General features: G+C 33.4%; 3 protein-coding genes across 4 annotated transcripts in view; 2 read left to right on the forward strand and 1 right to left on the reverse strand.

Moving 5' to 3' along the window:
* Window positions 1–699: 699 nt before the first annotated feature.
* On the reverse strand, window positions 700–9,823 carry LOC133173074 (exosome complex component RRP43-like). The gene is made up of 11 exons (XM_061307991.1): window positions 9,777–9,823; window positions 8,666–8,702; window positions 7,470–7,533; window positions 5,304–5,377; window positions 3,741–3,786; window positions 3,400–3,505; window positions 3,250–3,295; window positions 2,642–2,738; window positions 1,499–1,619; window positions 925–1,028; window positions 700–837 (listed from the first exon to the last, which is right to left on the reverse strand). The coding sequence occupies exons 1-11, from the start codon at window positions 9,821–9,823 to the stop codon at window positions 725–727; spliced, it is 855 nt and encodes a 284-aa protein (XP_061163975.1). The 3' UTR covers window positions 700–724.
* Window positions 9,824–10,103: 280 nt separating this feature from the next.
* On the forward strand, window positions 10,104–16,256 carry LOC133173073 (protein zwilch homolog). The gene is made up of 2 exons (XM_061307990.1): window positions 10,104–11,011; window positions 14,584–16,256. The coding sequence occupies exons 1-2, from the start codon at window positions 10,132–10,134 to the stop codon at window positions 15,507–15,509; spliced, it is 1,806 nt and encodes a 601-aa protein (XP_061163974.1). The 5' UTR covers window positions 10,104–10,131; the 3' UTR covers window positions 15,510–16,256.
* A 7,022-nt stretch (window positions 16,257–23,278) lies between these two features.
* The window catches only part of LOC133173786 (formin-J-like), a 133,237-nt gene continuing 129,314 nt past the window's right edge, over window positions 23,279–27,201 (forward strand). For both annotated transcript variants that reach the window (XM_061308824.1, XM_061308825.1), the window contains exons 1-2: window positions 23,279–23,405; window positions 26,298–26,763. In XM_061308824.1, the coding sequence (XP_061164808.1) occupies window positions 26,305–26,763 (459 nt within the window). In that variant the 5' untranslated portion in view covers window positions 23,279–23,405; window positions 26,298–26,304. The remainder of the gene's footprint in view (window positions 23,406–26,297; window positions 26,764–27,201) is intronic.

Raw genomic sequence — 27,201 nt, forward strand, 5'->3', positions numbered from 1 at the left:
CTTCTCAGGTTGATCGTTTCCATTTAAGTACAGCATCTATGCATACATTTAGCTTATCATAATATATATACCATTGAACTTCGGTATCTCTAACACTGATATCTCGAACACCATGGAAATGTCGAAGTGATTTAGAAGTCCCAACCACTCATTCACCCCTGAAGTCTTGAATTCTTGGATATCTCGAAGTTTTTTCTCGGTCCCATCAAATTTGAGATAACGAGGTTTAACTGTATATATAAATATTATGATGCATATGTCAATGAATACCCCATCTGATGCAAAAAAAAAAAAAAAAAAAGAACCTGCATATGAAGTACATTTCCTGCTTAAATGACTGCCCAGGGCAGTGTTTTAAAGGCTGTTCCCAGCATATCATGTGATATGAAAACCAAAGATTCCCACCAGGCATCTTGAATGTCATGTTTTGAGGTTATCATCTCCCTTATGATTACCGATGATGACAATTCTCACTGTATGAAAAATATGATACAAACAAACCTATCTCAAACTCAACAGACCACAATTAATCTTTGAGATAACTGAGAATTCAAGATCACTTCGACATATCTTCAGTATTTCAGATATCAGTGTTTGATATAATGAAGTTTATTTGTATAAACAAACAAATTGGAACTGTTGTACAATTCTACTGTGTGTCATCATTCTCATTGACAGACATAAAAATAACAACAAAGATAGCCTTGGCATTGTTTATTTTGCACTACCTTTCAACACTGGACACTGTGTCATCTATAAGTCTTAAAATGTCACTAGTTCTGCTGAGGGCTTGTTTGATACACATGGACAGCTGCTGATCTGTGAGCGGGGTACCACCTGTCAAAGAAAATCCAAATCTGATAATCCCATCAGAATTCCTGGGTTCAAATCTGTATACTATATAGGTACAATATTTATACTCACCAGGCTTATAAACCATACAGAGTTTGTCGTTTGTTGTGACAACAGTTAGTTGTCCTGTTGCCAAGTTTTCCTCTTCAGCAGTAGGATCAACAAAAAGAATTTCACTGAAATTGGAAGTTAATGTGATTAATACATCACCGATTTAGGAGATGTAACAATATGGCTGAAGTGTATCATGATATTTTATGATACAATGACATAACATGTATAGTGATATATCACCTGTAGTAATTTTTTACACAAAATGGGTTTTTTTGTTCTGAAATTGAAAACTATCTTTTACAATATCCTTAGACTTGTCAGACACAATCTTTATAAATAGTCTCACATACTCTTTATCTTTAGAAGCATCTTGATAAATACAATCAGAGTGCAGGATGAAATGCTGCTACAATTGAACCCATCATAAATAACTGTAGAAAGCTGAGCAGGTATACATTTTTTTTAAATTGTGATAGGATAGACTAATTTTGTGTATTGCAGCATATCGATATACATGTATATCGTTACACTAAAAACTGTGGAATCATTACTCATTTTTGTGGATATCATGGATGCTTCATACCATACTTACTTATTGAAGATTGCATACGTTGAGGACACAGGACTTGATTGTAGTTGAAGTGCTGAGAGTTGATCAGGGTAAGCCTCTATTTTGTCTGTATCCTCATTTAGTATGACCTTTGGTAATGTAGCTGTTAATGAATATGTCATTTTGTGCTAAATATAAACTTAAATATGTATTACATGTAGTAGATAATGATGACAACCTTCTTGTATAATTATTTTGCTTTGAAAGAACCTTGATATTAAACATCCAGAACAAAGTCTTATTACAGGTCTAAACAATTATGCTGTTTGAATCTGAATCTGAGAGAGACATAAAGTAACAGGTATAATGACAACAAAGCCGAACTGCTATAAATGTAGAACAATTAGGGATATAAAGTAATATTGTTAATTTCTTGGCTGCATGATAGAAACTTCACACATTTATGAGGGTCATATATGTGTGTGTTTATATGTTTCTTCAGACATAAAATTAATGGCTTGAGATGCATCACAAATAAAAGTTGTTGCTATTACTGAAGATTCCTAAAATACACCAGGAATTTTTTTATCAGGTATTTTTGCAAAAAGCACCACCTGTGAAATAAATTTTACTTTTATATTGCTGAAAAACTGTGAGTGTAAAAAAATCATAAACAACAGTTCATTTGCAAATTGAATTCTCCGAGTCATTTCGCAATACATGTATTAAGTACTTACATAAAATAAGGAATCTATAGTTATAGTTGGTTTACAGTATATATACTGTAATTTCCTTATTTTACATGAGAACTTAATATAGCAGAATGACTCCAAGACATCAATTAGCAAGAATAGGAATTCGTGATTTTGACAGTTTACATATTATTTCAACAATTTAAAAGGTGAAAAATCTTGAATTGCAAGTGTTGTTTCTCACGAAATTATGCAATTATTTTTTCCTCATATCTATTTAGGAATCTACAGTATTGTATTGCAACCACTGTATCATGATATTTTTCAGTCTAAGGATACCTGTATCATTCTAGCTCTGTAAACTTCCTCCCTAGTTCATGTAAATTTCTACATTTATTGTATTTAACTTAAAAAAAAAGTATACATTAACTTAGAACAAGCTGCATAAAATGAAACTGCATCAAATATACATGTACTATAAAATGTTTCTTACTGTTGTTTAGAGCTGCAAGTATTGATAAAAGACAGGCATCTGTGATATTCCCATCATAATCCAGACACACTATATCACAGTACAGAGTCCACACAAACTGTTAAAACAAATAGTGTTAATAGTAGGCAAAATGTAGAATTATCAGTTTAATTAAAACAAAACCTTAAGTAGTTACCACTGCTAACTTAAGATAAATATATACTAATTTCAAAGATCTTTAGTAAACTATGAAAACTTAAGTTCACAAAATGATACACCCCCCCCCCCCCTTTACTTTTATAGAAATAAAGGAGAAGACTTTAGATAAGAGATGAGAACCCCAAATATTATAAAAAGAATGGCAATGTCCATGTTTTGATATATAACCCCAAATATCTGTCCGATCGAAATGTTAAATAGGAGGTGCACAACTGCACTATATAATAAAGATTCTGTGAAATTCTCATTAAATTTCATGCAATGGTACAGGAAGGTTTGCAGAAAAGAGATGGGTATCCCTAAGTATTATGGACATACAGACAAGAAGGATTTATGGATGGACACCTCCACCACTTTTCAAGAGGGGGGTATAAAAATTTTAAGAATCCATGTATTCGGTAAAAACTTACCCTGCCAGGCACTAAACACAATTCACTAAGGTTTACACAATCCGAACTAAAGAAAACAAAAAAATTAATAAATCAGTTTGTTGTCATTGTTCCCCTGCAAAAATCAAGTCATCAAGAAAATACAAGAATTTATATAACAGACTGGCTTACTTTTTAATGACCTCAAGCATGAACTGACTTAAGACTTGAGCCTGTTCTCCAGGAGGTCCAGGACGAAACTGTGGGGAGCACATGGGAGATAACTCTACATTGGGCACTAAATCATCCAATGGAAAGATATAAATTACTATGTAAACTCAAACTCTCAATAACTAGACCAGTAATCAATAGTATTTTAGTCTAGTAAAGAGTCAGATGAAAGTGATTTAACATAGAGCTGTTACAAATTTATCTCAAAATTTGGACTACAGTAATTGGAAAGAAAATATATCTCCCTTTGTTGAAGGGAAGACCCAATAATGAATATAGCAAGATGAAAATGTTTATTTTACCTATAAATCCTTGTGTAGGTTCCTCTGTTCTTGGTTTTGCCAATTCCTAAAAAACAAAGCATGATATGATTGCATGTATGTGATGCAACAGGCTTTCAGATTCATATTCAGAAGTTTATTTCTCCTTTATTTCTAAACTGACCTAGTATCTTATTTTTCTATTTATACTTCTAAACTACTTTAGTTAATTCCCTTTTCTTCCATGAGGTACAAGATTTTGTATTCATGAATTTATTTATTTATCATTTATTTATTAATTATCAGAATTATCAGAACTTTTGCTAAGAAGAGAAATAACATTTTTGAATGGCAAGTATTTTTCTACACACACAGTACAGGTGTACATAGTCATTTAATAGAAATAAAGTGCATTGCAACAGCACATGATATGCCTGTCAAATATTTAAACAATTAAATGCTTTCTTTGGTTGTTAGTATGGGAATTAATGTTGCAGCGGGTTATGTAAATTTTTTCTGCAATAGCTGCAACGTCAATTCACATACTAACAAACAAAGAAGACATTTTATTGTTTATATTTATATCTGTACAAATAATCATTTAAAGTAGGATTTAGTAGATGAAATAGTGTATTATTGATATGTATGCTTTTTATGTTTCATTGATGGAACAGCCACTGCTCAAGAAATCTGTACAGTGATATGCTTATTGCTGTTTACTAACTGATTCATGGCAATGGTTTTCTTAAGAAATAAAAGAGATAATATCCAGTAGATGTAAATATTATACAATATCAAATTAATTTTAATACCTTTATAATAAATTGATTTTGAAAGTAATGGCTAGCCAATATTGAATAAGAACTATTTTAAATTTAACAGATGCTATCAATTGCAATTAAGAGGCCAGCTTTCTCTGCCCTGTTCCAAAGAGATATAGATAACACCTGCTTGATCAGAAATGCTCTACCAGAAATCTTCTTACACTAAACTCATTAATTTCTAATTTGCCAAAAGCAACTTTTCTATCAAAATGCTCATGAAACACCACTGCTTGATAATTAAATTACACCCATGGGACAATTACTCTTGTTATTGACACAAAGAAATATTTGTTATATATTGTTGTATATTTTACCATAAAAAAGTGTTTTTTTTATTTAACAATTCTTAATAAGGTAACTGCAATACTCTTACACTTTTTTGGGATTGTATAACAATTTTTTTTTTCAAATTTCACCTTAATTAAAGGTCACAGTGAATGTAAATAGGATGCAACACACCTTCTACCTAAGATGCCTTAATTGACCAAGATTGATGATTCTAGGTCTAATAGTTTTCCAGTTATGAGCCACACAGGATTTTGTCATATGTGGCCATATCATCTTAATTAAAGGTCATAGTGACCTACTTTTAATATGCGACACACTCTCTACCCAAGATGTAACAGCAGACAAAGTTTGATTATTCTAGGTCTCAAAGTATAATTTAAATTAGGAGCTGGACATGAAAAAGCTAAAGACAGACATGAACACCATAATACATCCCGTCGTAAGACAGGCATATAAAACATATATAATATGTAATTTTCACACATATACTCACTGCTTTGATACCACACATCACAGATGTATTTCCTACTTTAACCAATGCTGATCCATTTGCAGTTGTCAAACATCCTTAGAAGTACAGTATATTTGAAATCGAATAAAATGAAATCATAATGTTTGGCCTGCATGTCTGTCCCCTTATATGAGAGGGTAGAAGCATGAATTATACATGTTTCCTCTTTTTTTGTACCCTAACATGATAGGGTAGAAGCAAGACATGTTTCCTCTTTCTCATAAAATTAAATTTAATGCTATGTAACAAGAACAAATCAACATGGTTGTAAAATTATGTTCATTACATCCAAACCTGGACCAACAATGGATATTATGTATGGTTACAGAAATGAAAGACAACCTGAATTGAAAGGTGTTTACAAAATATTAATATAAACGACTAATAAGTTGGTAATGGATCAGAGGTTCTCCAAAAACTTTAAAGATAAATAAACAAGAGGCCCAAGAGTCTTCATGGTCTTCATGGTCACCTGAGTATAATACAACACTGTAAAAGTACAAGATAAGACAAAATAAACTGATAGATGAAGCTATGTTGCCCAAAAGCAAGAGAAATGGGATGATCAGGGATCTTTTAAATTGCCTCTTCTTGTCCCCATTTGTTACTATCACCATGTAAACTTTAAAAAAAAAACAATAGTGATTGAGAACTGTTAATAAATCCATCACTTTCTTTCACACATTGGCATCTCTTGGTATTTGGAGAACATTTAATTTACAAAAGTAAGGCATTTTTGTGGATTTTTTGCACCCTTGCTCATCATAACTTTGAACTTAGTTTGTTTGTGTGATACCCAAGAGTGAAGAAGAATATTTTCAAATAAATAATGCATTTTCACTATATAATCAATAGTGCCCTGTCCTTAAGCTAAAACCCCTGAACCTGGGGCCACAATATTGGAAGAGGCACTTGCTCATCATAACCATGCACTAAGTTTATCTGTTAAATAACCAACAATCTGATTAAAATCAGATTCTTTGATCCACTCACATAGAACGCTACACAAGGATCTGAAGAAACCCCATTCATGGTCATCTTCTGGTGACCTTTCTAATAAAAATATTCATTAAAATTTTGACCAATCAGAGAGATTGTACTTAAGCAACATTCGGAAAATGAATGTAGAAGTGAAAGTAGCTATGGAGAAGATCTTATCATTCATACAAAACAAAGAGCTAAAAAACAAGGTAAAAGCAAATACTAAATATATTTCTGTACAGAAAAGACTGTGGTCGTTCTTTTGACAGGCTACGGAAACCAGGTCACGATTTTCCGTTCGTGTATCATTGGGTATTTCACTAATGTAACTGAATTCCAAGATACTTCTGAATTCTATTAAGCAAACGTTTGGATAATTGAAAGGTCACCAGGAGATGACCCTGAATGGGGTTTCTTCAGATTCCTGTGTAGCGATCTATGCTATCTATGATTTTAATCAGATTGAATAACCAAGAGCAGATAACAAGATTTTCATATAATTAATGCATTTCACTATATAATGTCAAGAGAGCCCAGCCCTAACACCATAACCGGTAATGAGGACATGAAATTCACATTTTTGGAAGAAGCACACTTACTCAATATAACTATGCACTTAGTTTGTTTGCTTAATACCAAAAGCAGAGAAGAAGACCCTGATCCTGGAGCCACAAATTTCACAATTCTGGAAGAGGTACCCTTGCTCATTATTACCATGCACCTATTTCATCTGCTAAGTATACAGGGAAAGAGAAGAAGATTTTTTAAAGAATTTATGCATTTTCACTATATGATCATTTGAGCCCTGTCCTAACTCTAGAACCCCTGACCCTGGGGCCATGAATTCATAATTTTGGTAGAGGCTCAATGCTTATTACAATCACGCCAACAGTTAGACTGCTTGATGTCCAGGAGTAAAGAAGAAGAATATTAAAGATAGCACTAATTTTGATGGTTTTAGATTCAGGCCCCAGGAGGGCATGGACCATGAAATTCACAATATTTTTCCCCTTCACTCATAGATGCTATATGCAATAATTGGTTGAAATTGATTCAGCAGTTTCAGAGAAGAAGGTGAAAATTTTCAAATGTTAATGGACAACTACAAACAAAAACAGATAGCAATGCATCCCCTGAGTGACTTTGGTGACCTAAAAATTACTATACCAATGTTAATAACCGTTGCACGTGCCTCCCCCAATTCTCTGCCATCTGGACGAACTTCCTGTTCCTGTCAAATAAAAAGAAATAATTTTAAACATAAAAGCCTTTAAAGAACAGGAAGTGTGTGGAAGGAAAATGTCAGGTAGTCAAAATTTTTTGCTTTATTATTGTGATGCCTCAAGTTGCCTTGTTGTTCCTGAGAGTGCAATATTTTATATATGCTTTTATATAATCATATTTTAGGCGACATAAATTTAATTCTCTGGTTTTCATGCCAATTTTCTCCAAAACAGACGCGGGAGGGAGGTTTTTTATTTATCATTTTATTTGCGATAATGTAGATGAGGGAGGTATTTTTTTAATACCTGAATTTTCTAAAAAAAATTATGACAAAAATTTTTTGTTCATAGATATACTTTCCAAACTTTCCATGTCTGATCAACAGGTTTGCATTATCCATTCCTTCTTAACGTGTGAAAATCATAGGAATTATCTTTGAATGTATTTTAAACAAACTTTCGAAGTAGCCAAATCTCTTTGAAAATGGCTACTGGAAGCGATATTCGAGTACTAAACTACGAGAAAATGAGGACAGAACTTTTTTTTCCGGATTGGTTTCCGCATTACCAACTTTTTATTTTATCCAAAAAAAAAAAAAGATAAAATTTGGAATGCGGCTACCTAAAAACAGATGAGCGAGGGTCTGAGAACCATAATTTCAATTTTATGTAGCCTTACATCCTATATCTGGACCCCTCATGTGGCCAATGGGCACACTTAAAATAGAATGTCTCTTGACCTTTTACTTAATGGGTGCTAATTGAGAGATTTATTGGCCACAATCTCACTCATGCAACAAGAACCTGTGGCAAGCAACAAACCAAGACCTGATCGCTAAGCAAGTAGCGTGTAAGAAGTGGTGGCGGATGGATTTCTCAGAAAACCATCAGAAGAAATTGCACTCCATGCACTTGAGTAGAACCCTCAGGGCAAATGTCTGGTCAGATAACTTTCGAAGGTCATGTGAAAAGTGTAGACAGAGCTGGGGTCTAGGCTTCCAAAACAGATTGCACTGGAAGACTATTGCCGAGACTCTATGTTCAACCCGGAACCAAAAGGACCTTGACAATATATACATGACCCCTTAAACCAAAAATAAAATTTGTTGACTAACAATGCCATATGGAAATTTTACTTACCAAAAACTTTCTGAAGTAATCTTTTGGCCTCGCAGTTCTATAAAACAGTTAAAACATTGTATGTGTTTTTCTTTAATCTTATTAAGGATATCCGATCCTCAGCCAGGAAGGATAACTCTTAAATTTCTAATTTTATTTAAAAAGTCTCAAAATGAAGATTGAAATTGAGATCTTTTCAGGCAACAATTTTCATCTTATGCATCTTAATATGATTCAAGGTTCTTTGAAGTCTTAGAAATGGTCTTGTAAGAAGTTGACATTTGTACCCCATAAAAGAAAAAAATTAAATCATTTTTAGAGAATTTGAATTTCCTTTCGTCTAGCATTAGATACCACTGCTTATTAGCAAGATATGAAATTAGATGTGATATGTGATGTCTAGCAATGATAGCACAAGCTTTTTACACTACGCATTATATGATAATTGAAGTAAAAAGAAGAACTAAAATACTGTACAAGCATAAAAAAGATGCAATTTTCTCCAAATGCCTGGATACCTATATTTTTCTATCCTAATTTATATTTGTTGATCAATTTTCAGTTAGAAAATGCATAGCTGGTGTTTTTATTCAAATTTCCTGAAAATGTATTTGAGATTTGGTAATTTTCCCTATATAATATGATGAACTATAATGTTGCACTTTGAAGAAATTCCATGGGTAAATTCACATTACTATGTGAAATCAAAGACATTTTTGTGAGCATTTTCAATTTCTTAAAAGCTGATTTTCAGAACCTGAGGATTGGACTACCTTAAGGAAAAACAACTTTTTTTTCCCTTTCATTCTAGAACTCTCTTATTTAAAACAGGCTACAATACCGTATCTCTGTTGATAAAGTTGAAATTTACTTGTTTCACATTCTTTATCCACAAGAAATCTCAAAAGGTTACAAACATTTTTCATTAAAATTGAGGGGAAAAAGTCAAGGAGCAAGAAAGAATAAAATGAATTATGGTGAATTCCATAATTCTACAGATATTCCAAATATTAGAATTATGTTTGATTTTTTTGTATAAGTACAAAAATTAGGGAAAATAAAAACACCAGCTTGATACTCTAGGCTTGTAAAATCCCTGAAGCATCTATGCACATGCGATTGCAATATTTACCTAAAGTCTTCCGCCATCTTTGCTAATACACCGAACGACTTTTGCATTGACGATTATAATTGGTTGAATTTATTAAACTAGTCCTCTTACAGTATGTGTACTATAGAAACTTGTGCGATCGCAAAAGTTAAAATTTGATTGTTTTCATTTTCATTTTTCCTGAAGAATATTTTGCATTTTGTAAGTATTAAATTCTACAATTTATATCAAATTTTATAATTTTGAATGTTTACATTTTAACTAGTTCCATTATACAGTCTTTTTCGTGAATTTTCCATCGCCGGAAATCAAAGATTTACCGATGGTTTTTGTTATTTATAAAAATTACATTCCCGCCAAATATAAACCTGTCAAAATGGATAAACTTGTCATTGCTGATTATGGTAAATTTATGAAGAAGCTGAGCACAGATAGTGTTGACAACGTATTTCAAGATGTTGAGTATGTTTATATCACGAATTCAAAAGATCCTCGTTTGGCTGGCATAGGATCTCTAGTATCTCTTCCATTGCCAATAATTTTAGCCCAGAACCCGGGCAGCATGCTGCTCACTGACCCAGATGTTTCCGAGTTCATGCCCCAGGAATCGCTTTTAAAAAGCAATAGAAAGCACACCAATAGCTATGATGCAACTCAAGGATCGCCTTTGAAGATGCAAGAGTATGCAGACCTGTCAGATATCGTTGTCAATGAAGCACCTGTTGGAAGTTGGACTAGCAGAGAGCATTTCAAGTCAGCCCTGACCAAAATAGGAATACCATTCAACCAAACCAGAGTCGTAGCATCATTGTACAGCCTTGCCTCTCAAGGAAATTCTTTGCCACCCTTACTTATATTTAGTGATGGTCAAAATAGAAAGCATACTGCCTGTCAGATGTTATCTCGTGAAGAGCAGTATCTAAAGTTCACCGTCATTAAGGTATCCTTTCCGGAACCTAAAAATGGCCACTTTCCAAAGATTCATAATCTAAAGATTCCAGAAAAGCAGATGAAATACAAGGCACGTTATGATATGATGGGGAAAATGTTACAGGAACTTGTCACTAATGGCCAGGAATTTGCTGGATCGTTAGTGGTTGAAACTGACTGGACCAAACCAATCTGCACAGCAGTTTTACAGTCCCCGCCATTGGAGTCACAGGCACACATCCAGGCGCAAGTTGTTTCTGGGGACGAAAGATCCACAGCTAATGGGTTCTACATAGAACTGGAGATGTTAAAGTCATTTATTGATGGTACAGTTATATCATATAAGATTTGGTACACAAGTACATTATACCAATTAAGATACATATATCAGTTTTTGATTTTGACAAATGGTGTTGCCATTTTTACTAAAAATCGAAATTTCTTTGAAATTCTTTCAAAATGCTTCTCTTCATACAGTTTTGGTTTAATTAATATCAATATGTTAAAGACTTGGTAAACAAGTACACTATAGTAAGATACACCAAGTTAGTACAGACCTTTAGTCTTGTCAGAGACTTCTGGTTGTAAAATATTCTATAAGCAGGGTTAGAAACTCCCTAAAATTACAACTCGCAAATAATTGCGAGTACCAAGAAAGTGAACTCGCAATTTTATAAGACTACTCGCAATTTTTATATAAAGTTAAATTTATATAAATTAAATATGTAACTTAAGGAAAAAGTAACTACTGTACAATACACAAAATACAACTACAGTGCGACTTTTATTTAAATTACTGATTTAAATCAAAAGCATTGTGTTCTGTCATATTATATAATTTTGCTACAGTTTCAATGCAAAAAAATCAATTCGCAAGTTTTTGCGAGTTACCTAATTTTTAACTTGCAATTTAGGAATTCTAACTCGCGTTTTGCGAGTTGTATATAGTGAATTTCGAACCCTGTATAAGGCAGTGAAAGTGTTCTGAACTATATTAACAGTAGTCCATTAGCCATAATAAAAAAAATCCTAGATTCTCATCCTATATTTTTTTAAAAATTGAGACGGGCCGGCAGATTTTATTTTTTTTATTTTTTTCCATTGTACAGATTTTTTGTTGACCTGATCAATCGGTGCAGATTTATCTATAAAGTCTGAATAAAAGTCATAGTATAGGTCCATTAATCTTTCACAACCAATTAACCTTGTTTAATACATATTACAGCATTACCAACTTGTCAGCTGTCAAAACATCCCGACATTAGTGGGATTTAAAATGAAAGTTGGATGGTAGTTGAATACCGATCCCGATCAGAATCAAGGCCAAGAAAAACAGAAATTTAAAAAAAAAAATTGAGTCAGGGTAAAAGATTGGGGCGGGCTGGGATGAGAATCTAGGAATTTTTTATTATGGCCTTAATGTTACTATATGCATCAAGTACTAAAAAGTCTGACACTGAAAATTAAATATATGTTTGAAATTTGAGGGATATAACATTGTATAAGTATAATATTTATATGTAGACTTGTGGCTTTTTTCAATTTTTTTTTTTAAAGTGTGATGTCACCATTATTCATTTTTAGGACAATTTACTCACTCCGGTGATCTAATGCTATCTGTTTTTGTCAGTCATTGTGAGTAAACTTTTAACATTTTCAACATCTTCTTAAGAAGGAGAGGGGGTATACTGTTTTACCCTTGTGTGTCTGTAACAAATTTTCGTTGCAGTTTTCTCAGCAACTACTCTTCACAAATGCTTTAAGTTTTAAGAAACGCTTTGGCATACCATATGGTGGGATTGATTTTTGTACGAATCCAATGTCAACAGTCTTCACAACAATTTTTTTTCAACACATGCCCGTCGGGCATCTCATCTACTACTTTTACCAAGCCCGCACCAATTTTTACATGCCCTACTCAAAATTTAACTTCGTGAAATAAAAAAAATGCTGTCTTTACAGTGTATGTCATCAATGTTAGTAGGAAACATGAACCATTGTTTATACAAGAATGGACCAACAACCAAAAATTTCCAAGAGTGAAAAATATTCTTTCGGGTGGTCATGAACATATACTTTTTATTGCTGTATAATGCATTACCGAAAATTTTGAAATGTAGTAGGTTATCATTATGGAAAAACCTGCATGCAGTTTTTAACGTACTGAATTTGGATTCCATGTAAAAATCCTACAGTGTAATTACAGTTTATGTACACAATGTGGCATGATTATCTCGTGCATTTCAACAACAGTAGAAAGACAATGGGATTAGTTAGTCACGCTTCATTGCATATGACAGTATAATGACACCTGTTAAATTGATTTCAAACTGTGCATGCACTTCTTTTGTCAACTTATTTAGTATATATACATGTACTTGTCTGTTTTAATGATACTGTTACATTAGGTAATAAAAAATAAATTTCTCCTATTTACTTGACTACTGACGGCAAATTTATTTGGTATATATTAAATTAATACATATATAAACAGGGCTGTTAAGAAAGGTCAATAAATCTACAATAAATAATAAATCTGGCAAAATATGGGTAATCATTGCTATTTTTTTAAGAAATCTGAATTTAATAAAGGAGTGTTGAACAATTAAGCATATTTTAAAAAGGGGGGGGGGGGGTAACGATAACTTCTGACGTAAATGTAATTTCTTTTGATTTTATTTATTTCTCTAAGCTACTATTAATCTGCAACAAAAAGGGAAAAGGAGTTGACATGGAATAAAATAACGTACACACGTTAATATCAAAAATGAAAGTATAGACTGCAGTCCACTGTGTAAAATATTTTTACACAAAAGTCAGTCTGCAGTGGAAAAAATGTTACACATGCCCAGCGGGCATGTGAATCTTCATTTTTTACATGCCCGTTCGCAATTTTACCAGGTCCCGGGCATCGGTCTCCCAGGTTATTTCGAAGACTGTGTCAATTTCCTGTTTATCCATGCATCTGTCAATACCAATATTTCTTTAACTGAACTTGTCTACATATTCACATAAGAGGGTTAGCTGCAGAACTGTAGCTCTCTCCTTGAGAAAATTCAGACAGATAAAGCAGAGAGCTACAGATCCAAGCATTGTAAAAACCTTCGATTTATGCCAACACTTTTTTGTTGCTCGCTTCGGGCATCATTTCTTGTATTCTATCCTTTCCCCCACTTTAATAATGGGGGAATGATTAATCGGATAATTAATCATACATTTTACTTCTATTCTCAATACTTTAGTTACCTTTCAACGGTCCATAAAGGCCATATGTGGTTGTTGGAGTATCAATTTAAAAAATACATTCTGACATTCATGTTGGCATCATCCTGAAATAACACGCCGGAGTTTTATTTATCTCATTTCTTTTTTATATACTTAATTTCTTCTTTATAGACAATATACATGATATTTGACCTCCTGAATTTTTTATTTACATTTTCTCGGCAAGTGTATGTTCTTTGAAATTTTTTTCGCACAACCCCCAACATGGACGTTGGAATGGGAATTTTTTAAACGGACATTCCAAAACCATTAAGGGCTATTTGGGACCGTTGAAATAAATAAAGTATCGAGAATAGAAGTAAAATGTATAGTTAATTATCGGATACCAATTTTTACAGCGGGGAAAAGGATCAAATACCAGAAATAATGCCCAAAGTGAGCGACAAAAAAAGCGTCAGCGTAAATGGAATGTTTTTACAATGCTTGGATCTGTAGCTCTCTACTTTATCTGTCCGAATTTTCTCAAGCAGAGAGCTACAGTTCTGCAGTTAATGAGAGGGTATATTCATATCAGATCAGGGGTATTACTAGTGAGTATTGGCTCACAGACTTCTTGTTTAATCAGATGGTGCAGCTATGTACATTGAATTTATTGAGGTTCTTGTTATTGCAGGTTTGGAGTCGGGAGAAATTCTGTGGTTGGCCAATGAAAGTCATGTTCCTGTCTTAGAGCAGTTGAAAATGCAAATTGAAAAATTAAAACTTGGGGATGCTGCAAAATGCGAGAAAGAACAAAATGATGTGGTGGACATCCTAGGACTGGATTCCCTGTCTTTTGATCGACGGGAAGACCTGGATTTTACAGACCATTTATGGAATATCCTTATTCAGTGTACATCCTACAGTGAGCTGGAAGAAGCATTGAAGTTTGTTTTTGCTGTCTTAAGTAATGGAGAGTTTTATCCTATGGTACACAGAAAGAATAATACAGTCATTGCTCAAATGGTAAGGGAAGCATGTGGAGGAAAACTCAGAATGCCAAATTTAGCTGGTGGATCTTATGCCATTCAACTTTTAGCTGAAATAGGGCTGGAAAAACTGCGACAAGATTATGTGCATGCTTTTTTGTCAAAGGAACTGGTTGTACTTGGAAACATTGAGTCGTTCATAGGAACAGAGGGACCATTTACACAGAGGCTGGCTGCCTTAGAGAAGCTGCACCATGTCCTGGAAATGTCAGTCATGCTAAAAATGTTTCTAAAATTATCCATGCAAACCCTGAATTTCATTGCCATCCAGATGTTGAAATACTATGAAAATAATTCTCTTGACCAGAAGCACTTGTTTGATTTTCCTGTACCCACTTCTCAAGTCAAGTCCATGATTGAAAACTCAGCTCCATGTTTATGGCAGATGGAATTCACCAAACAGGTTCAGAATACATCAGAAACCATGAAGGTTGTGTTAACGGAAGACAATCCTTTCCCCCATGTTGGTTGGAGTTCTGTGTCTGATAACATGACAGAGGTGGGAAGTGAGGATTTTAGGGACAGAGTGTACTATGTGTTACACCTAGAGGAAAGAGTTTCAGTTTTGTAGACTACAGTAAAATAACATTTAAAGAAATACTGTAAACAGGGTTATTTTCACCCTCTCACACTTCCAAACAAATCTGCCCCATTTTAAATTTGCCCAGTCACAGTTTATTTTAAGAAAATAATACTGTGGTCTTTGAATTCACCCCATTTTAAATTTGTACATCTGTGAGTAGGGCGAAAGGGGCAAAATAAAACGGGGCGAAATTTTCCCTGTGTACAGTAATATCAAATGGTAAAATTTCAATATATTGATATCCTATTTGATTTAGGGACACACTCTTATTAATTATTTGGCCATCCTTTGACATACTTTGCAATAGTATGGTGTTTTTGTCTGCCTGGACATTTTTATTCCAGATCATAATTACTTATTTACCATGAGATGTAGCGTCAAAGTTTATCATTTAATGCATGAGGTATGGAGGAAAACTTGACTACTGAATATTCAAATTATGTCTAAATATGCTGTCATGTTTACGTTTTATAAATTCATTAAGACATATTGATCAAAGGTGCATGAGAACTAGTATTAAGCTATTAAGCTTAATTAAACTACTATCTTTTAGTTAGTTTTTGTAAAAACATTTCTAGTACCAATTGAAATGAATCAATGCAGTGTCAGTCCACCCAAACAACAATACAAATCTTCATTCTAACAGACGTTTTATGCAATCTATTAAAATATTTAAATATATAGATAATGATAATAAATGCATCCAAGCCATATTCTAAAATACATTTCTTATTAACTGCCATCAAAATTAATTTCAAACATTTTCAGTAAATGTATCTTCATTCTTGAATGTTTTGCAGTCCTCTTAGTTGGTTAGTAGACCTTAATTTTGAAATCATAATGATATGCGTAGCAAAATTGTGTCTGGACCTGATCTTGATTTGAGGCTGAGGATTAGGCCAAGTTAAAAAATTCTTTGTTTGCAGTTGCCAATCTAATATTTTTAGACTGAGTAGGTAGTTTTTTTGTTTTGTTTTTGTTGTTGTTGTTGTTGTTTTTTTTGGGGGGGGGTTTTTTTTTTTTTTTTTTGGTTTTTGTTTTTTTAAATTTGTAGTTTTCAGATTTTTGTTATATAACAAAAATAGTCTTACTAAACATTAAAAAAAGCTTCACTTGTTATAAGCCACTGATTGATAAAAACAAAAATAAAAAATAGAAAAATGAAACAATTTCAATATCCTGAAAGTTTTAAATTTAAAAAAATAATACAAAATAGCTCCAAAATATTTTGGGTGCATTTTCAGTGACCTCAGTAGGCAACTGCAAACCAAAAAAATTTATTTTAGGCCTTAGCAAATCTCAGCAGATGATGCCTCCTTTAGAAAAAGATCTGATACAGTCCAAAAAGTAAATATTACCGGTACATGTAATAGGTCATGATTGGATTTTTTCATATACTGAACACATGATACAGTAAGACCTCAACAGAACACTGAATGTAAAGGAGAAAAATATTGATGATACATGTATGTGTTATTCATGAATACCAGGATTTCTGTGTATTTTATTGTTAAAAATTGTTATGTTTTATTTGTATGATATCTAACTATGGTAACAAATACAGTTGAACGTCGGTATCTCGAACACAGATATCTCGAATACCATGGATATGTCGAAGTGATTTGGAAGTTCCAACCACATATTCTTTAAGTATTTTACCCTCAAATCCTCGGATATCTCAAATTTTTTTCTCCATTGGTGATCCCATCAAGTTAGAGATAACGAGGTTTGGCTGTATTTTCAAATATTGAAATATGTATGATATACATTTACGTTGTCACTGAAAACATTTACATTAATATACATGTATTGTGTTTCCAAATCTGTATAATAAAGCAGTACACTAAGTCAGCTTGAATTGGTGGAATGTTCTAGTATACAAATAAACATACCTGTACATTTGTATACATTTATTCAATTTATAAACAAATATCAAAAATACTTTATTTTTTATTCAAATCCCCTGTTTCAAAAATTTTCATAAGTTTCAGTAAAAAAGATTTGATTGCTACATATGAACCACTTTGAACTTTGACCTCAACTAAGTTGCCACAAATAAAAGTTCATTAACATTTTGTTACCAATGCTTCTTCAGCATCTCTACGGGTAGGAGAAAAGGTCAATAGATGTGCTTAAGTTTGAGAAAGTGTCCTGTAGTGGTGTTCTAATCATCGATTATAATCGAAAATCAGTCGATTGCTGGCATAATCCAAGCGCTTGATTACAAAATTTTTATTCTGATTAATCTTTTTTTTTACAAGCATAAAAGTTTTTAAGCCAAATATTCCAGCCACAACTTATCAATTAACTTATTTGTGTATCATAATGGCGCAGACGAGCAGACAATTGTATCCATACCCGGGAAACAAAACATTCCCGGGTATGGAGGTAAGTTTTGTATCTGTACAGCATATGAAGAAAAATTAAAGAAAAACAGATACATACTCAATAAAACACTCAGATGATATCCTTTTATTCTTTTACAGCACAATAAACAACAAATACATATGCAGAAAGTAGTCATTTACCCATTCTTACCATTTAATTAACTGAATTGACAGATCATCGATTATGAAATTCTTACCGATTTCCAGCACTGGTGTCCTGTTAACTAGAGGTTTGTTACAAAGAACACAGGGAGAATTATGTCCACAGGAGTAGGATGGTAATTTTTAGCTCACCTGAATCAAAGGTTCAGGTGAGCTTTCTGGAAAACTGTCTGTTAACTTTTCACATTTTGTACTTCTTCAGAGCCACTGCACTGGACTAATTTCAACAGAACTTACCACAAAGCATTGTTAGGTAAAGGAGATTGAACCTGCTTCAAATATGAGAATGAGCGAAAATTCTTTTAAAAATCTGATGAAAAAAAACACTTGGTCAGAAAAGATTAAACTTAAGCTTCCTGACATAGTGCAGATTCAAATTCAAACAGGGCCATTATTTAGGCAAATAAAAAGATGTGTGTTTCTGGTAACATATGCCAAAATAAATTAAGGTAAATAGGTAGGCGATAACTTTTTAGCTCACGTGAGCCGAAGGCTAAAGTGACCTTTTCTGATCAAAATTTGTCTGTTAACTTTTCACATTTTTATCTTCTCCTCAAGAACCATTTGACCAATTTCAACCAAACTTGGCACATAGTATCCTTGAATAAAGGGGATTCAAGTTTGTTCAAATGAAGGGCTACACCCTATTCCGAGGGGAGATAACGAAGAAATAGTGAAAATTGGGTGGGGGTATTTAAAAATCTTCTCAAGAACCACTGGGCCAGAATAGATGACACTTATGTGAAAGCTTCCTGACATAATGCAGATTCAAGTTTATTCAAATCATGACCCCGGGGGTAGGGTGGGGCCACACTGGGTGAACAAAGTTTTACATAGAAATATGTAGGAACAATCTTTAAAAATCTTCTTCTCAAGAACAGCAAAATCATGATTGTTGATATTTATAAGATGCATCCTCAGGTAGTGTAGATGCAAGTTTCTGAAATATACTCAGTACCTGTATTACATCTTTATATGTTATAAGTTTCTCAATGTCCGAACACATTTTCATAAGTATATATAGGGACCTTAAAGCTATATATGGCATATCAGAGCTAAAAATTACGAAATTGAATGTAGATAAACATGATATATGTTATTTACGTTCAAATTTTCACCGATTTTAAACTTGAATAACCTAGTGTTTCCAAAGTTAGATTGACTTTAAACTGTGTCTGTTATTTAAATGCGGAGTCAGTAATTAGGGCCCCGCAAGGATTTGTGGGTGCCCTACAGTAATCACTCTGTCTGTCCGTATGTCTGTCTGTCCGTCTGTCATTCTTCCATCCACAGATTTTCTGTTTTTTTCTAATATTTTTTTTTAGGGTTGACCAATTAAGTTCAAATTTGGTAAGTTGGTTGAATAGGCAGTAAGACATATTTTGATGCTAAGTTTGGGTCTCTATGTCATCCGGTTTGGAGCTGGGGTGGTGGGGTAGATTCCTTAACTTTATATAAGAATGAATGGGCAAAGAGAGATAACTGCTGAGAATGTTCCTATAGTAAACTATGAAAGGCTGCAATGGGTCTTTTGGGATTAATTAACTTTCCTCTTGAAGAAAATCCAAAGCATTTATCTTTATCTGTCACACTGAGATTAATTTACACCTCTGTCTGCAAATGAAGTTTGTTTTGAAGTTAAGGTCAATTCTGAATGATGTTTACATTCTCTGAAATGTGGATTTAAATAATGTTCCTACTTTATTTTGGTAAAGTACACAATGAGTGATGATTTTATTGAATTCTAAAAACAAGATATAGATAAAGATATCTTTTTCTTCTTCTTATTTTTTTTCTTTTTTCTTTCTTTTTTTCTGCCTTATGTAAATTCAAGAATACTATTTATTTTAACAGGTATTTAGATACAGTAATAACCTCATTTTATCATCGCTGAAAATGTTCTTATTGTAAACTTAGAGGAAAAGGTTGAGAGAGCAGTATAATTAATCCTTTGGGATTGATTATCTTGCTGGTTTCAGAAAATTTTAGAGGGTTATCTTTCTGTCACTTTAAGATTAATTAACACCTTTGTCTGCAACTGATGTTTGTTTTAAAGTTAAGGTCAAGCCTGGGTGATATTTGCATTCACTGAAGGCTGCCATTTTAGAAAACACTTGCTTCATTTTTCTTAAAATATACATTTAATTTAGTTATTATAGATATGATGTTTTTTACTGCCCTATATAAATACATACTATTTACAGGTTGGTGGATATTTAGCAGTTGCTGTTGCTTATTCTTCTTTATATATTTTTAAATTTTTGTAATCAAGTAAAATTCTCATCCCCTAATCTGCACCCTTATATTTCTACCCCTTGGCGGGGCCCTTGCTGACTGGTCAGATTTCTAGTTTTAGTTAGTCTGAACTTATAAATATAAAAAAATATGCCATATATGACTTTAATGAATATGCAAGTATCCCTAGGTATAGTGCAGATTTAAGTTTGTTCAAACCATGATTCCGGGAGGTATAGGGTGGGGCCACAATGGGGGCTTAAAGTTTTACATTGAAGTTTTAAGGGAAAAAAAGATATTCTCAAGAACAGGAGGGTCATTATTACATGTGGGGATCTAGAGGGGCCCCTGGAATTTGCAGAGTAATTAAAAGTATATACAGAAACAAAAATAAAAAATGACTTTGGACCCCTCCCCCCGAAAACGTTGACCCCACCATCACTACCATGGAATGGGTGTTTTTTTAATACCCCCTGCAACAAATTGCTTGAATATAGAGATGAACAGTTTGTCAGCGCAACTCCTCTTAAACTGCTGCACAGAAATTGGTCAAACTTTGCCGATATTAAAGACACAATGTGTAGATGTGCATATTACCAGGAAATTCCGATTCCATTATTTTTCTTGGGATTTCGGCACTTTTCAACTCAGATTTTTGATCATATCTTGAATATAGAGGTGAACAGTTTGTTATGCAACTCCTCTTAAACCACTGCACAGAATTTGATCAAACTTTGCAGATATTTAGTACACAGTGTGTAGATGTGCATATTACCAGGAAATTTCGCTTCCGTTATTTTTCTGGGAATTTTGGCACTTTTCAACTTAGATTTTTGGCCATATCTTGAATATAGAGATGAATAGTTTGTCAGCGCAACTCCTCTTAAACCGCTGCACAGAATTTAGTCAAAATTTGCAGATATTTAGTACACAGTGTGTAGATGTGCATATTACCAGGAAATTCCAATTCCATTATTTTTCTGGGAATTCAGCACTTTTCAACTTAAGATTTTTGGCTTATCTTGAATATAGAGGTGAACAGTTTGTTATGCAACTCCTCTTAAACCGCTGAACAGAATATAGGGTCAAACTTTGCATATATTTAGTACACAGTGTGTAGATGTGCATATTACCAGGAAATTCTGATTCCATTATTTTTCTGGGAATTCAGCACTTTTCAACTTAGATTTTTGGTCATATCTTGAATATAGAGATGAACAGTTTGTTAGTGCAACTCCTCTTAAACCTCTGCACAGAATTTGGTCAGACTTTGCAGATATTTAGTATACAGTGTGTAGATGTGCATATTACCAGGAAATTCTGATTCCATTATTTTTCTGGGAATTCAGCACTTTTCAACTTAGATTTTTGGTCATATCTTGAATATAGAGATGAACAGTTTGTTAGTGCAACTCCTCTTAAACCTCTGCACAGAATTTGGTCAGACTTTGCAGATATTTAGTATACAGTGTGTAGATGTGCATATTACCAGGAAATTCCGATTCCATTATTTATCTAGAAACTTCAGCCCAATTGAATTTGTGACATGCAAAGATTTAATGTCCTTATATATGTTTAGCCTATTATTGAAGAAACTTTCCAGCTAGGTAATAAGAAAATCCACTGGAATCAGCTTTTGTAATGAAATTTTGTGTGAAATATTTTATGACCTTAAAAGACCCCTATTGATTTTGAGATCAGAATGTTAATTAGTGCCATCATAATTTTGTTTCCATCAATTATTTAAATGTGTAAATTGTCATGTGTTGGACATGGACTTGCGCTCATTAACAAATCGAAATCACTGAGGAATTTAAATAACAGTTTGTCAGCATAACTCCTGCACTGAATTTCCTGAAACTTTGTAGGTATATCAGACATAATGTAAAGATTTGTATATTACCAAGGAATTTCGATTCCATTATTTATCTAGAAACTTCAGCCCAATTAAATTTGTAACATACAAAGATTTAATGTCCTTATATGCAAGAAGTTTTGATGTGATGATTTTTTGCAAGTAATGCCCCTTTTTGAATTATACTGAGTATTTAAAATGCATTGTGCCATTCATTACGTGTTGCATTGTTGAGTTTTGGGGGAACGTGGGGTACTGATGTGAGCTTGCTCACTTTTTCATTCATTCTCCATAAAAGTATATATAAGGTTCTGAAACCTTTGATTTTCTGAAACCTATTACTTTTAATATGAAATTTGTATGTGTCTAGAAAAAGTTATATTTCCCCGGCGTTTTTACGTCTTTGTGTCCCTTAAAGGAAATTATTTTATCTTGCTTCTCTCTCTGCATTCGACTAAAACTTCAGAAAATGTAAACAATTAAGAATAATGGTAAGGACTACTTGCCGAGTCCTTCGAGCTTGGTGGAATGTATTGTACACCTCCGGTCAGGCACGTAGAACTTTTCGTTATTGAACTGTTGAAAGTAGGGGGGAGCCAAGAAAAAAAATTGACAACTTACCTGGAAAAACTTTGACAATCAAAAAAGAAAAAAAAAAGGAAAATTGTCCAAACTTGCAAAAATCCTTTGCCGGGGTGGGGTGGGGGTGTTAGGTTTCAATTTTCTTTCCAAACCCAATTGTATTAATACATAACCAAATTACCACTGATGATTTTTAAAAGTATGCTACACCAAAAGGGGGGGGGGAGTCGGGGTGGGGCAACCAATTTTCCAATGAACATTTTCAATAGTAAAGATTATGTTTGGAAAAAAAATACTATGGGTGCCTGCCGGTTGTTCAGTAAATCATAGTATTGCCTCAAAAATAGCAATAGTGGTATAATATATAGATATCAGTGATATTATACATCAAATACACTGATTTTATTTTTAGAGGGGTTTAATTTTTGGTTGAGAAGGGTTACTCTAAGGTGTGTTAAAAGGGGGGGGGGGCTTGCTGCATGAAGTTTAATCGAGAACTCCCGCCAGTGATCGGGGCATGCGCATTGTAAATACATTATATTGCGATTCTTGATGTAGGGACGATACATGGCGGGAAGGCCCTTCGCATAAATGGCATATTTTCCACATAATACAAGCTAAACTCGACAAAATAATAAGTGCCAGAACATCAACACATTCCACGTAAGTAAACATTGTTTGATTTTCCATGATCTTGATGTATTATCCTATTATTTGGATTGCACTTTCGTTACACCACATGCCAGCAAGGACGATGGTGCAAAGTTTGTTATGGAGACGCCCCCTCTCTATCTATAACCAAAATGACAAAAAATAATGCATGTCTTGGACTAACTTGAAAGTATTTGCAAAAGTATTTAGCTTTGTGTGAACTGCTTGGTAAAATGCTCGTGACCCCCACGAGGCGAATGTTTGATGACGTCTGGGGCACAGATTTTTTTTTTATGGAGGTTAGAAATGCATGGTTTTGAAAAGGAAGTTTTGTGAGGGATAATTAGATATTATGTTATAATAGTGAATGTATTTGTTTTGTCAAACCAACCAATACGATGTATTTAAGATACGTAATATTTATTCGTTCAGGTATTCATTTTTGCGCATGACTGTCGACCATTGCAAGTTGTGTCGACCAAATATTCGCAGAATATGATGTTAATAATGAGTTGTTACTTAGCCTGAATTTATTTTCGTCTGCATAACAAATTATTTAAGTAGCTTATGCAGTGATGAACATTTAAAAACAGACAGTAGATGTGCATCAAGTGTTAGTACAAGAATGAAGGTCAAGGTCAAAGATTCATGGATCAAGTAGAGTGGAAATGACTGTTTATCAAACATGTTATGCATGGCTGCATTTTTGTAAGCAGTTCAGGACAAAGTGTTTGTACCTCTTGATGAGAACAGGAAATAATTTTCCTGTCAGGAAGGATGTCAATTGTAGCTGTATAGGATGTCTATACTGATAAACTATATCATGATTTGTGGATCTTGCCAGAGCACATGGCCTGCAAAGTGTAAAGTTCACTCACTGTTTAGTTGTATTTTCGCATAAGGTCTCAGGTATGACTGTTTTCCATTATTGATTGCATGTTAAAATCAACAAAATGTAGGAAATGTATTGTAAAAGATGTGGTAATTCCAAGTAACAAAATATAAAAATATATTTGACACTAGTCACTTTTACATTGAGGAGATGATTGGCAGAGCCCCTTCATCAGTTTCTCTTTTCATTGGCTATTATTTTCATTCAATGTTAAAATTTAGAAATTGAAATGATTTTTGTTTGGATTGACATTTATAGATGTGACAAACATACTAATGATCAAGAGGCTAAGAAAGGCTATATTGATGTACCTTCTTTAAAACAATAACTCGAGACGTTTTAAGGTAGTACACACAATCAACCTGAATACGAGGGATGGTAACTGGCTTTACTCCACCAAAGGTGTCATTCGATGCTTCAGCAAAAGAAAAAAAGAACATGTATATATATCAATTTCTTTTGAAAATGGTCACAATGAATAGCTTGAAAGTAAAATTGCATCAAGTATATCTACAATTAACAGGTACAGTCCAAAGACTATTTCTGCCCAAGTAGCTATTAATGGCTTCCTAGGTATTTAAAGTAGCTACTTTTACCTGTCTTTGAAAATAGAAATAACTAATAATTAAGGCACATCGAAAATAGAAATAAATAATAATTAAGGCACATCGTTGTTTATCGTGTGCACTTGCACGGTAAATTCTGGGTGTTAATTTGAAAACAGGATGGAGAGAAAAATCGTCCCCAAAATCTTTTATCTAAGAATCGAAGGAGGTAAGTTTTAAAATTTGTACAATTTTCTAAGACATTTTAGGTTTCTTATGACGTAGCTTTGATCATTATCTTTTAGAAAATGGAAGTGAGTTTAGTTATTGTTGCAAAATTGAAAATATGATCATTTTTAGGCCAAACTTTTTGCCATATTCATCATCAATGTGACTGTATCAAGAAATTTGATACTCATCATAATGTGCTGTTCTTACGTTTGGCCACAAAATGCAAGTAAGGCAAAGAGTATGTAGAAGTAGCTACTTTGAAGTAGGTTTGAATACCGAGGTAGATTTTACTAGCCACATAGGTAGAATAGTCTTTGGACTGGACATGATTAATTCTGTTACAAAATACAGGTACTGTGTTTATTCTAACAAAAAAAAGAAAAATAGGGACCTTACTGATAGTTGATGCAGATTAATTTGTTAATCATGTTAATAGCAATGCGTTAAATTACATGTATCATCAAATTTTCTGATGCATCATCAATAATGAATGATCAATAATTGAATAATAATATCTGAAAAAATTGCAAAGAAAAGTGAAACAAAAACAAATGCCTTATATTAAAGGTATATTTTTAGGTATTTCTTTTTAATGAAAATATAAATTTTTGGGAAATTCTCTCAAAATGCTGCTCCTCCTATAGTTTTAGTCTGAATTCAATTAAACTTTCTGCACAGGTAGACTACATTAAGATACACAACTCTTTTTATCAGTTTATAATTGCAATGAATAACGTTGCAATTATTACTAAGAATTTACATATCTGTTTAATTCTTTCAGATGGTATTCCTCATACAGTTTTAGTCCAAATTCAGTATAACTTGGCATACAAGTAGACTTTAACAAGATACATTTAAGTCTGTTTGCCAGTTATTTAATTTCAATGAGCAGCATATCATTGGTTACAGAAAAGAGAAATTTTTGTGAAATTCTTTTAAAGTGCTCATTCTCCTACAGTTTTGCTCAGATTGATTTAAAACTTCAACACAAAGAGACTAAACCAAAGATAGGATCATTATTCTGTTATTGCTGATATGTTCTAGTGCCAAGTTGAAGTGCTTTGTACATACTAGAGCTACAGTCTCATGTGAGACTTCTCATTCATTAAGTGTTGAGGGACTGACCTACTTTTTATTTGGAGACATTTTTAGATTTAAAAAAAAAATGTTTTGTATGGATAAGTTGGTTGAAATATGTTTAGAGATTCTAATTATTTAGATGTGCTTTATAGATAGGCTAGCCATGGCATCAAAAGAACTGTCCCCTGAAGCCTCTCCAGAACAGTCCAGAGAAGTGTCTCCCATGCCAAACATAACCTTAGAAGGTGATGAGGAACACACCTGTAGAATCTGTGAAGAAAAGCTCAAACAACCTAAAATACTTAGCTGTCTTCATGTCTTCTGCCAGACTTGTCTTGAAAATCAGTATTCAGAGGCAAAAGATCAACAAGACTACCTGACCTGTTCCATTTGTAAGCAGGACACGAAAATCCCATCTGGTGGAATTACAGGTCTGCAACCAGAGTATGTCATTTCTGATTTCTTGGAAATGGCAGCCATAGAAGATAAACAGATTCTATGCAACAGTTGCAAGGCCAAGGAAGAGGCGGTGGCCCGCTGCAGGGATTGTGTCAGTGGGAATTACCTTTGTGGGAATTGTGTCACAGCACATCAGTTCATGAGGTGCTTTGATAATCATGAGGTAAGGAGAGTTTTTCTCATTATCAGAAAGTTTAGGCTTTCAAACAACAAAATGACTTAAGATTAACCTTTTGATTGCAAGAAACGATGTTTTCACAAACTAAAACTTGATGAAATTTACCAGCTTTTCCCGTGCTAACACTTGTATCATACAATGTACAGTAAAATTTGGTTAGAAGAAAGTCACTGGGACCTGAAATTTTACTTTCTTATAAACGGGATTCATTATATCAGTATAAGAAATATAGTGAAAAGCCCTCTTGGGTTAAGCAAAAGATTTCCTTTCAAGTGAGGTCTTGATAACTGAGTTTTACTGTTTGACAGATCGATGTTGCATAAATATAAGCATTTTGTTGCCAACTGACGGTCCAAACTATGAAAAGATTTGTGTCATTTTTGAGGAAAATTTTCTGCTTTTGCAAATTACCATTATCTTTTT

The sequence above is a fragment of the Saccostrea echinata genome, unplaced genomic scaffold, assembly GCF_033153115.1.
Source record: "Saccostrea echinata isolate AGI-Se365-2 ecotype Australia unplaced genomic scaffold, CSIRO_AGI_Sech_v1 ptg000056l, whole genome shotgun sequence".
NCBI lineage: Eukaryota > Metazoa > Mollusca > Bivalvia > Ostreida > Ostreidae > Saccostrea > Saccostrea echinata.

Coding starts and splice junctions, on each gene's coding strand:
- LOC133173074 (XM_061307991.1), bottom strand. CDS start 9,823: ATGCAAAAGTCGTTCGGTGTATTAGCAAAGATGGCGGAAGACTTTAG. Junction 8,703..9,776: donor AAGATGGCGGAAGACTTTAG/GTAAATATTGCA, acceptor ACTGTTTTATAG/AACTGCGAGGCCAAAAGATT. Junction 3,787..5,303: donor TGATGTGTGGTATCAAAGCA/GTGAGTATATGT, acceptor TTTGTTTTTTAG/GAATTGGCAAAACCAAGAAC.
- LOC133173073 (XM_061307990.1), top strand. CDS start 10,132: ATGGATAAACTTGTCATTGCTGATTATGGTAAATTTATGAAGAAGCTG. Junction 11,012..14,583: donor GTTAAAGTCATTTATTGATG/GTACAGTTATAT, acceptor TTGTTATTGCAG/GTTTGGAGTCGGGAGAAATT.